General features: G+C 41.6%; 1 protein-coding gene across 2 annotated transcripts in view; it reads left to right on the top strand.

Moving 5' to 3' along the window:
- Positions 1–12,247, top strand: part of NTRK2 (neurotrophic receptor tyrosine kinase 2) — a 206,027-nt gene that overhangs the window by 144,250 nt on the left and 49,530 nt on the right. For both annotated transcript variants that reach the window (XM_075739975.1, XM_075739976.1), the window contains one exon: positions 10,419–10,549. In XM_075739975.1, coding sequence (XP_075596090.1) covers positions 10,419–10,549 — 131 coding nt within the window. The remainder of the gene's footprint in view (positions 1–10,418; positions 10,550–12,247) is intronic.

The raw sequence follows: 12,247 nt of genomic DNA, 5'->3' as shown, positions 1-12,247 counted from the left end.
CTCTCTCTGTCTTTCACTTCCATGCCTCAAAAGGCTGTAACTGGGTTCATTATTATGTGATAAATCAGCCAGTAAACTTCTATGCATTTTGCTGTGTTTGGGCAGTTCCTGTTCCTTAGTGACAGCTGCTTGGCTCGGCACACTGTAATTATCAACTTGAAACCAAGATGCTTTTAGGTGCTGAAAGCATATTGGCAGACACTGAACTTGTCCTCAACCTTGTCATGGGCCACAGCTTTAAAAGATCCTATTTAGTGGTTGTTTGGTTGTGTTGCTGCTGTTGGTACTGGCGCTCTGACTGTTCATTATCACAGTATACCCTGTGGGAAGCTGTCCTTACCCTAAAGGAGCACAGGACTTTGTTTTTCGTTAGCTGCTGACATACCATATGCTTAACTTTTGATTAATGTATCAGTATTCATTCCCTTTCTCTAAAATAAAGTTTTATTGATATGTGGGAGGGGATTTACATGTGTTAGGGAACATTTATGAAGCCCTTACTTAAACAGATGTCTGAAGGGAACTTTCCTGAGAAGCAGACCTGTTGTTTTGTCATCTGTAGAGAGGAACCGAGGCACTCTTTAGTCCTCCTTGAAGCCCACCTCCTTTTGGCATGCTGACGGAGCAACTGGTGCCTAGCTGTCTGCAGCCACGGGAGCATACAGAGCATGGCATTGCTTCTGATCCACTAAACAGCTGTATGTTGTGCAGACCAGTTGCAAGGGGCTGTGTATAGTTGAGACTTTTGCTCCCTCACCAAGCTTGTTTTAGCAAAGAAGGATGACTCCTTGTTTGTCTGAAATGTACAGTTCAGAGCTCAAGTGAGTGGAAGGAGATTTCTCTCATTCTCTGCTAGATCTGTTAGCTAGATGTGTTAGTTTTCATGTTACACGAAAATAACATGCAAATCCAAGAGGGGAGAAGAGAAAATACATGACATATTTTGCAAGAGAAATGATCTGGGAAAGTCCTGCTGTTCCCATTATCAAGCCACAGCTTTTCTTTCCTCGCTATATCCATGAGTCAGGTTGAGTTTTCTGTCAGGACGGTTAGAATAGGCACCTATCCTGCTGCTATTAAAAAGACTTTGAAGTGTTCTTAAATCCTGCTGGGCTACAGTTTAGTGTAATTTACAGACCAGTTCCAAGTAGGAGTACCACTGTTTGCTTAAGCAAAGCTCAGTGCAAGGGGCATGACAGACTCGTTCACATCCTACCCTAGGATGTGGGGAGGTTGTCAGACCCTGGAGAATGATGAGAAGTCACCCAGGCTGTAGAAACCTCATGACCCTTACACATGGAATAATTTGTGTTGTTATCATACAACAAACATACACTTTATGGTCTTGGTCCTTCAGAGGATGCAAGACAGAAGAACGAGATTAGCAGAGGAGGTGATGCGTGGTCTACAATAAGCAGATCTTCTTGAGCTTGAAAAATGAAGTATGTGCTACGTTCATATGCAAACAGCCGAAGAATTTTTTCCAGTGCGCGTGCAACAAGACAAAAGAAAAGTCATCTTTTCTTTGCAGTTGTTGAGAATCTGATCCTGAAAAGCCCTCAGCATGTTCAGTCCTGCAAACCCTTTGTGATTTCATTTGGATGACCTGTAAGTGAGAACTTGTAGGGCTTTTCTCTGAAGCTAGTACAATGTAATAATCTTTTGACTGCTTTGTGGCTGCGGTAGAGGTATCTGGCACAGCCCGGCAGTAAAGACCAATTTGCTGGGTATACCTTGCATGCATATGCTGCCAGTTACAACTGCCTTTGTTACCCATAAGCACTGGGATTTTGAAAGTGTAACAGGGGCTGGGGGGGGGGAAATGCCCTATGGGAACATAAGCCTCTGTAGATGGCATTCCCTAGCAAAGAGGTGTGCCAGCCTGTCAGTGAAACAGAAGCAGGGCAACAAATGCCTCACCATGGAAGGACAGAGAAATGCTGAAGGACAGCACGTCTCTAAAAAGGAATAGCCTCTTTTTCAGGTCAGTTCACCTTTTATGATGGTTTTGCTCATCTGTTCTGTGGCATGGGACTTCGGGGCAGGATAATGGTTGATGCTAACCCCTTCTGCATCCCCACAGGGCAGAGGGCAAACTGAGGTTCTTTCCTTTTCAGTGTATAGGAAGACTCAAGACTTGTTTTCTCTCCTCCCTGCTGATTTAGTTTCTCAGTGAATAATACAGGGATCTGATTAAAGGGTGAGGAAGGTTGTTTCTTCTTTTGTTTGTTTGCAGTGCCCTGTGTCTTTTGTGGGTCCTCCTCGGAGACAACAAAACCTGTAACTTTTCTCTGCATTTAAAGGCCACTTAGACAAAACCCAGAAAAGGGGGTGGTACCCACAGAATGGTAAGAGCAAGTAATCACATAGTGGCGGAGACTTAACTATGTGCAGTTAAGGAAGCAGGCAGAGACTGAACCTTCCTCTGGGAGAGGAGTTTATCTCAGTTGGCCCAAAGAAAGCAAAACATAGGCATGTATAAGATTCAGCTTTCCTCATGGAGTGTGCTGCACCATGATAGAACTGTAAAAGGTGCTCTGAAGCAGGACAAAAATTACTAGGAAAAGAGTAATTAATGTGCTTAAAAATGACATATAAAAGACTGGGTTCTGTACTGATCCTATGATTTTTTCTCTATTGTTACCTTTTTCCATGCACAATTAGCTGCAACAGGGCAGACCTACCCATCTAACATGGCAGATCAGATGCTATGCTATCTTTTAGTAAAATAGTTTAGCAAAAGGTAAAGATTAAGTATGTGCTTAACTTTTATATAAGGGGATAGAATTTGGGACTGTGAGCTAAGCACGTGGTTTATTCACTCACAGGCTTAAAAGCTGAATTTACTTTTCATATTTTCTTTTGAAAGGCCACCAGTAAAACCCTTCTGTCCTCCTTTATATTGAGGTACAAAATTATTTCCTTTTACTTTTAAAATGAGAAGAGAAAAAGCAAAGCAGAGAAACCTACATCAAAGATATGGCAATCTCCTTTGAATTTCACCATTATACCCACTTAGGCCAAGCTTGAATATGGCTCAGTCTCTGAATATATGATGTTTCTTTCAGGTCCTGCTTCTCCGAATGGCATCCTGGGATGCTTTTCAGATGATGCCTGTTTCTGAAAACAGAGATAGAAAAGAGTTAATGCTTTGAAGACAGTATGTTTATTAGCCCTTCTCCCCTGCAAACCTCTATTATATGAAATATGCTACATGGTACTTCCCCAGCCTTTGCTGAGTGCTTCTGTTTCTGCAACACAGCGGATCCCTAAAGATTAGTATCATACTGAGGGAAAGGATTTCCTGGTCTGAGCTAAGAGAACAGGGCGGGGGGGGGGGGGGGGGGAGATCATTGTCTCCAGTTAACTTAAACATGAAAGACGGACCCGATTTGCCACAATCAAATACTACTAGCAGAGGTTTTATACAGCAACTCATGCATGATAGCCTTTAAGTTTTACAATCATTAATCTTTTGGAAGAAGTGCATTGAGATTGGCATTTGCAAATTAAGAGTATGCACATTTGCAAAGGCAATGTTTGGTCAAAATTCCACCACAGTTTTCTGCTTAAAGTTGATTTACCATACTGTACTGAAAAGTTGTTAGTAGGCTGGAAGCAGCATAGAAGGAGAAACACAGAGCAATTAATATCTGCTATGTATTCTGAACACAGAGCACCAAATTTAGAGATCAGTTTTTCTGATATATCCCAATTGTTTTAGCACATAACAGATCAAATCCATAGTTAATACATATTTGTAATGGAAATAAAAACCAGTTTCAGGTTGCTAAGGCTTGAGGGCCTTGTGTACCTTAGTTTTTGTGTGCAAGGCCAAATTCATGCCTGGAAAAATTCAACTTCATTATTCTTGTTTTTCTGAAGGGTGAATTTAGCTCATAAGGCTTATGCATTTAAAACAATGATAGCATTGTTATTATAATTTATTATTAAGTAGTTCTTATTTTAATACAAGGATCTAATCAGGTATGGCAATATGGCTATCTGTAGCCAAACTGAGAGGATCTTGGCCAACTAAAACGAATCAATTACTGTAACAAAACAGTAAGATGAAAAACCTCACCAGAAATCAAATATTAACCCCAAAAGACAGCAAACACTTGAGTTTCAATCAGAGAAGAGCCACACCAGCTACAGCAAAATGAGTTTACAGTGGGCAAGAGCTGTGGTGCTGCTGCAGGCAGGTGGGGAAGGACTGGGCACCCTCCCAGGAGCTGCGGCACTATGTCATGAAGGGAAGCCTAACACGCAGCCAAGACAATAGAAACTCTGGGGTTTAAATTATAGATCCTGAGAGGATGTAAGTTGTAAATGAAGTAACTGAAAGGTTAAGCTGCTGCAATCACAGATTTATTTGATTTATCATCAGATGTAGCTCCTGACAGCTGGGAAATCCCTGGGAATTATGCCATTCTTGTGAGTGCTCACAGGTTTGCCTTTCATAAATGTCTCCAGTTCTTCCAGGAATATCACTGCCTATTCAGGTTGCCCACTAAATGTCTCCTCAAGGCCCACTTGGGGTCTGATGCCTGTGAAAAATCTGGCAAATCAGTGATGACCACTCAGGGATAACTGGTTCACAACTGTTGAACTAAACTGTTCTTTTCAATAGAAACAAAACTAAATTCAAAGTGATTCAGAAGCCATACTTGTACAGGTAATGTGACAAGGCCCGAGTGCCTTTCTGACCTAGTTCTTCTGTGGATCCTCCATACTCAGTTTTCTATTGACTGTACCAGCACCTTTGGTTTAGAGCAGAGTACCTGAGGAGGAGTTTTTCTGTTAACTTATTTTCCTTAAAATAATTTCCTTTCCTTGTGTTAAAGAGGTGTGAGTTGAATCTCACCTGCGAATACATATAAAAACATGCTGCTTGTTTGTTTACACCTACAACAGCTGGGCACCAACCTTGCATGAGAATTTGTTGCTGCTGTATGGTAAAAATTAAACAACAATAGCACTACACAAAAATATGTAGAGAATAATAAGTAGTGAATGTCATGTGGGACAAATACATCAAATAATCAGAAATACACGCTCAGAACTGAGCTGGCCTATTTCTGCATCCAGGAAATGCTGACAGGTTAAAAGGTTAAAAAACCAAAAAAGTCATTGTTGGTGGCTTTAATTGCCATATTGGAGAGTAGATATCTCCATGTGCTGAAATTTCTACTCTGGCAATAGCATGCAGAACTGTAGAGATGCTGCTACTGCAGGATCCATTGGCCATTGGGCTAGACTTGCTGTCTGCTGTTTGTAGTGATTTTGTATCCTCCTGCTATGGGATTCTCTCTGAAATACCACCCCTCTTTTTATGTGAATGACAAATGCTGTACAAAGTTGGTGTACTATCTGAACAATCATTCAGCCATTTACACCTGTCTTTTCTAGCAAGATCTTAGAAATAGTTGAGTGTTCACAATTCTAAGAGAAATGGTGGGAGAAGAAATGAAGAAACTTGCAAAAAGTTTTTCTGTAGCACCTCATGTCACATCACAAGCTGAGTCTTTTCTGCTGCTGCTTTTTTGTTATGCAACTGTAAATATGTGTATAATTTTACCTTGCCTGGTTACTTGGCATCTTGCAGATCTTCATTCTCTTCTCAGAGTCCTGGCACAACACATTTCATCAGGAGTGTTCCACATGTGTACCGCTAGCAAAATTTTGAACAGCATCCTAGAAAGCAGACTCAGCAGATGAGTTAAGAGGGCGTGCAACACACCAGGATCTTCCAGTGTTGGTAGTTGAGTGAGCAGTGATGATGGAGCCTGTCTGCTGTGGCTCTTACTGTCCATCAAGCAGTGAGTCCGTGTTGCAGCCTCTTCATAGGGACCGATCTCTCCTCTGCTCTGCTGTTCTCATAAGGCATATGGGAACACATCTGAAACTTACAGCACTTGTGATATTGTAGTTGGGTGGGATGTTCAAGATGAGACACACTCATGCCTACCACCTAAGTAATTTCTGTGCTCTTTAGGAAACTCAGCCTTAAAAGGACTAGTGTGATCTTTGGACATCCAGAGATACAGGGAGCTTTTTTTATGTTTTTTGTCACAACCTGTGGAGAGTGAAACAAGAATGTGGCTTCCAGTTGGGACAAACAACTGGAAACAACTTCTTTTAAAAGATTGTTGAAAATTTTTCCAGAAAAGAGCCATTAAAATGACTGGCAAACTGGAGAAAATGTTTTCCTGAGAGAGATTTCCATCTCTTTGCTTTACCAAGAAGAGCAAGAAGAGTGTAAATTATGTATATTTAATACCAGACCTTAAAAGGCTGCTCAATCTAGCAGAGAAAGTTTCCTAAAACCCGAGGGAGATGCAAGCCAGACAAGCTAAAAATTAAGAGACAAAGAAAAAGGCATGCATTTTTATTAGCAATGAAAATGATCACACATTAGGACAAGTGAATAGCTCAGACTTTCAAATCAAGACTGGCACAGCTGCTTTTCGGAAGCAGCCTCCTGCCAAGCACAGGTCATTTAGCTCAATACTGTGCTCTGTGCTGTGTAGAAGGTCAGCTTAGATGGTCTAATGGTCATATGCAGTAAAATGTTCAGAATTATTGTTAGTGACCAAGGGGAAAACACTTTCACTCTGTCACAGCATTTCACTTTTTAATTATGTGCAGAATTTTAATAATTTATACTGCTGAGTGTCCTGCTGTCTGTGACTGGAATCAGTCACATCCAACTCAGTGAATTCAATGTGGTGAGGTGATCCTGAGTTGCCTGTTTTGCTGGGACCTACTCCAGAACATGGTGTGACACTCTCTGTTCAGCCTCACCATCAAAGGTAGGTAGGTTACCTGGGGAGTGCAATCCCACGCCTGCAGAAAATGTTTGCAGGAGAAAGCTTTGATTTCCAGTGGACGTGCTGGTTTTTTAGTGAGTGAAATACCTAGAAGTCCAGCTCTGTTGGTGGGATGTCTCTGAGACCTCGAGATGAGAAGAGAGCCCTTTTCTGCAGTTGTGCTCCCTGTTGCCAGCCAATTCCCTGCAGTCATCCGTGAGACCCCCTGCTTTTATGGGCACGGCCATGTGGTTATTATTTAACACCGCCTCTTTTCAGCATTTACCCCTGTTTAGTTTGTTCTCACATCATATTTTGTTTCATTTTTCTCTTAAGTGTTTCAACTCTAACATAGCTCTTAGCTTAATGTAACATATTTTTTTACAGTAATCAGACAAGATCTTTTAAACCAGGCATGATGTGCTTTTAAAAGCACAAACGATAGCTCAAAGGCAATCACCATTTAGAGTCAAAAGGAGGAAAATACATAGGCACCTTTGAATGTTTGTGTATCTTTGCCTGTGAGACAATGTTATGAGACCACTTCTTTGGTAATTCACTTATGCCACCACTTTGGCCAAATTCTACTTTGTTTCTTCAATGTAAATCCAGGATAATCTCTTGGACTTCCACAGAGATAATTGGCTTCATCCTGATATTAACTGAAAGCAGATTTTGACCTGATTTTTTTCAGTGTGTCTCCTGCTGAAATATCCTCCCACTGATGACGGTGTCATTATGGCTGGGGCCCTGAGTGTGCTAAACAGTTTTTTTCCTTAGCTCATATTTCCGTCACATCATGTGTGTTTGATTTACTTGCATTGTTCTTATATTTAATCTCTTCCCATTTAGTCACATTTACTGTCATTTTTTATTTGTTTAGTAACTTGGTGCAGCTCAGAAAGGTAACGGGGACGGATAGAGCGTGACAAGTTGCAAATATGTTCTGCGCAGATCTGTTCTGGGGCTGGCTGTGTTTCGGTTTCAACAGTTTGGTTTATGATGGGATGGGTTGTTTATTCAAGTGCTTGGTTTATATAAGAGCATTTAGCAGCAGCTGTAAGTGTACTATAGAGAAGTAGTTGATATGTTTTGTGTTTAATTTTACTCTATTGTTTGTGATGTCCTCCAGAAACTTCACCAAAAAACTTTGTACTGCTAGTGCCAGCGTTGGGGGTGTGGTAGGTTCAAACTGGAGAGGACCCACACAAAATTCAGCAAATCGACTGTGTTCCTCACCAGGTCTTTGGCAGCTGTGGAGGGAACCAAGTGAAAAACTGCCTCTGCTGGAGTTCTGCTGCTCTTGCCAGCAGGACAGTTTCCGAGCCCTACTCCCTGTCTGTGGGACTTGTGGACATTTTAAGATGATGAAACTGGTAATGTGGAGCTGAACTTCTCTCTCTCTCAGAAAGGAAGAGAGGCATCCTCCTGGTGATACTGCTCAAGCAGAGGGAAACAGAAGAGTTCCCTAGGAGGCAGGATTGAATGGCAGGTCTGGCAGGGGGTAGGGGGGGAGTACTCATTTATTAGTAAGCATGTTTTAAAGTACAGATCACAAGGTGTGCCAGGTTGCTGTGCTCCGGCGGCATGCGGGGCAGCAGTCCGCCCCACGTGTCTGCCTTGTGACTGGTATTAGCAGAGATGAGGCATGCCAGTTAACTTGTGTCCATGGGGAAAAGGTGTGTTTTGGTTCAGGCTTGTCTTGTACTGACTGCATTTTGTGCTTAAATTGAAAAGACAGTGCTGAGGAGGAAATGAAAATAAAAAGCAAATTCCTACTGACTGCAAGGGACTACTTGGGTAGCTGGCCAAACAAAGCATACTCATATAAATGCATCAGTATGATAAAACTTAATCTTATGCTAGACCAGAGTTTGACAAGAGTGAAAACCATTGGTACCTTGCAGTCTCGTTTCATGTGTACTTGGCTATTAATGGGACGTGTGGCCTCTGCTGGGAGGCCCATCATCAGAGGAGGGGGCGAGCAATGCCCCCCCCTGCAGCTGCCATCTGCGGACACAGGAGCAGGCCCTGATGGGTCTGGTGTGGCATGAGGAGAAGCTAGCTTTCCTCACTCTGCTTCCAGGGCACGGTGGGCTTGCTTGCATGATGGCCTGAGGGTTTCTGGCAGGTGCCAGCTGGGTCTGGTGGAGGTCTGCTCCTCAGGTGTGCTGCCCACCTAGCTGACTAGTGATGGAGGTGCCTGGGTACGTGTCTCGCTCTTCTGGCTTGCTTCAGCATTGGGCTCCCCCTGCATGCACACACGTGGGTACAAAGTGTATTTATATGCAGTGCACTTGGGTTACGTCGCCGTAGGCTCAGGGTGTGGGACACGTCTTTTTCTCATGTAGACCATAGGCCCTTTCCCCAAATGCTGGTGACAGCAATGGGGACAGGCTGTGCAATGTCTCCCCACTGCTGTTACCAACAGCACTCCATTTCCCACAGCTGTATGGCAGCTTGGAAGCAGGGGTTGGTTTGCAGCTGAATATATCCTAAATTATTGGCAGGGTTCAGTCCTGGTCCCTGCAGTTAAGCAGCCTAGGTGAGATTCATGCCTTTGCAGAAGCTGGTCTGATGCCTGTGCACCGCTATTTACTTCACTGTGTTTAGGATTTAAGTAAGTTGCAAATAGGCTTTGTCCAGGCAGGGTTAAATTTTCGTGTTTGCAAAAGCAGCTAAATGCACTGAGGTTAAATTAATCAGTAGGACCTGACTGTCTTGTACAATTTCAGCAACACAAGCTGTCAACCCTGTTCAATTGACCAGTTAAACTACCCTTACAGCTGCTTTATTTAGCTTGAACATTGCAAATTGATAATGTATTCTACAAAATTTGGTACAGTCTTTTAAATATTAAATGTTTTAATGGAAGCTTGTGCTGAAAGGAAAATGTAAAATGAGTTGAACAAAAATGTTCAAGGACTTTAATGTCTGAATCAATTGATTCTGGGCAGCAATTCAACTAAGGCTCTGTCCACTATGCTGTCTAAAACCTATGTCCATCTTTTATTTCTTTTACTTCAGAGCAATACTGTAAATTGTGCATGAGAACGAAGTTTCTGTCTTATTATAACTGTAGTATAGCACAGAGAGGGAAAGCAGTTGAACAAGTGGTAAGAGAACAAGAGAGTATGTTGCATCTAGTTGAAAGAGGGCACATATTGTTTTCTTGGATTAGGTTAATTTTAAAACTTTTTGGCTTTGGATGAGAGAGTTCAGCTATTGTTAGAGGTAGAAAAATAGAAGTGGTGTGAGGAAGGTTTGGTTCGTTTTCTGATTCTTTGTCTTCATGTTTTAAAAAAAGCAGCATTGGCTGTTATGTGTGCTCTGCAGCAGTCATCCTAGCACAATGATAAATGTCCTTTTCCCAGGTGATTTTTAATTCCATGTCTTCTTATCCAGCAAATGCACTCTCTAAATATAAATATATTAACTTGGTCTTTTTGGACAAAGCATTAATGAATGACACATGGGCACTTTGATTCTTTCCACAACATAGCCCCACTCTACAGGCAACCCCCTTTGTGTGGCTGTAAGCACGGACCACGTCCTGTCCTGGCCTTGCAGCTCACTTCTGACCTCCGTTTTGTCTTCTTTTCACAGTTGTGCAGCACATCAAGCGTCACAATATTGTTCTTAAAAGAGAACTGGGAGAAGGAGCCTTTGGGAAAGTCTTTTTGGCAGAATGCTATAACCTCTCTCCTGAGCAGGACAAGATCCTGGTGGCAGTGAAGGTAAAAATGTCTAGGGTGTCCATTATTAATTCATGGTTGCAACTAATGCTATTTTATTTGTAAATGATTGTGTTTGCCTATTCTGTAGCCCAGTGTAACTGCTTTGATATATGTGGAAGGGTTCACAAGGCTAATGGAGTGTTAAGAGAATGTGATATTTGGTCTTGCTGTGGATTATAAAATGAGAGCTTAATTTCATAAGGAAAAGGGGGGAAAACCACTGTGTCACAAAGGGGCAGAATCTTTTACGATCTATCTAAAGTATAATTAGTGAAAAAGAATGTCTAGGTCATTAAAAATACATGTGGCATGTATGCATGTCTCGAAAAATTATCTATTACCAGTGAAGTGAATAGGTTATGTGTGTAATTGCTAGTCAAAGAAGGCCCCTCTTTTTCAGGATTGTGCCATTCTTTTAGTCAGCCACTGAAATGATCTGAGGGTAATTGTCATTAATATAGCTGATAGGAATGTTGTAACGATTTTGTGGATAATATTGTCATGTGCTGTTACACACTGGGTGTATGGAAATCTAGAAGTCATGATATGTCAGACCTGGAGGAGTGATTCTTGATCCAGACAACTCTCACAAAATACAGTTCAGAGGAGGAGGAAACTACATGAAAACAGCCATAACCTTGGTGTTCCAAGTATACAGAATAGTTTTCACATTTCTGAGAAAGAAAAAAGAGAGACATTTGTTTGGGCACAAGCTACGTGGTACCTTGGGAATCTACAAAGGAATAACAAGATTTCCAGCTTGATCTCAGAGCTCAGACACTAAGCCTGCTTTGCCATACCAAGCCTTTTCACTCTCCAACATGGAAAGGCTGAGGTTGGTTGTCAACTTCAGCTATGGATGTATGCTAGAAAACAATATCGGTGAAACTACACTCTAAGAGTTTGCAAAGTCTCCCTGGCAACAATCTCTTATCCCCATGTGTGTTCTGCCAAAAGTATCTCATTTGAAGTATCTCATTAAATTCAGGGGGAATACACATTTAGAATTCGGGCTGTGCCTAGGGATCAGAAAATAATTTTATCTGACTAGTCACAATTAGGCAACCATGTGTACATTTTGGATCAAAGCATACAGTAAAAGAAATTGAGTAGATCATCGTCTTGAATTTGGAAACAAGAAATAGTTTTGGATCTGGCAGTGAGAGAACATGAAAGGAGGATGGACTTGTAAAGTGCTTTCTTGCTCCACCAAAAATAACAAGTTTTGGGGGTTTACTAAGGTTATAAGCTTTTAGATACTTGGGAGTTGTTCAGTCACATTGACTAAGAGAGAAAAAATTAAGCCCTGAAGGGATATATCATAGACAGGAGAAAGTAAGAGATAGGAGATGACAAAACTAGATCTGAATGAATTTTCTGTTGTCTTTTGGTGAAGCTAGAGTGGAAACTGCCTTTCCTCTATCACTTCAGGGAACTGCTTGATAGCAAAAAAAAGTCTTTCCATTCACTTGCTCCCTTTGAAAGTCCTGACCAAATGGAGCATAGCACTTTTGCTGTTAAATGCTGTGCAACACTCACTTTCTGCTGCTCTTTCTCAGTGTAATTCACAAGGAAGAGCATTCAGCCTTTAAAGGAAAAGATGTGTCCATGGGTTTAGATGACAAATATATCCATTTTCTGGACCAATTGTCATACTATTTTTTTTTTTTTTAACAAACCCACTCTTTGTATTGTTTT

The sequence above is a fragment of the Balearica regulorum genome, chromosome Z (assembly GCF_011004875.1).
Source record: "Balearica regulorum gibbericeps isolate bBalReg1 chromosome Z, bBalReg1.pri, whole genome shotgun sequence".
Taxonomy (NCBI): Eukaryota; Metazoa; Chordata; class Aves; order Gruiformes; family Gruidae; genus Balearica; species Balearica regulorum.
Note: the sequence above shows the minus strand (reverse complement) of the source record. Positions and strands in the feature narration are given on the sequence as shown.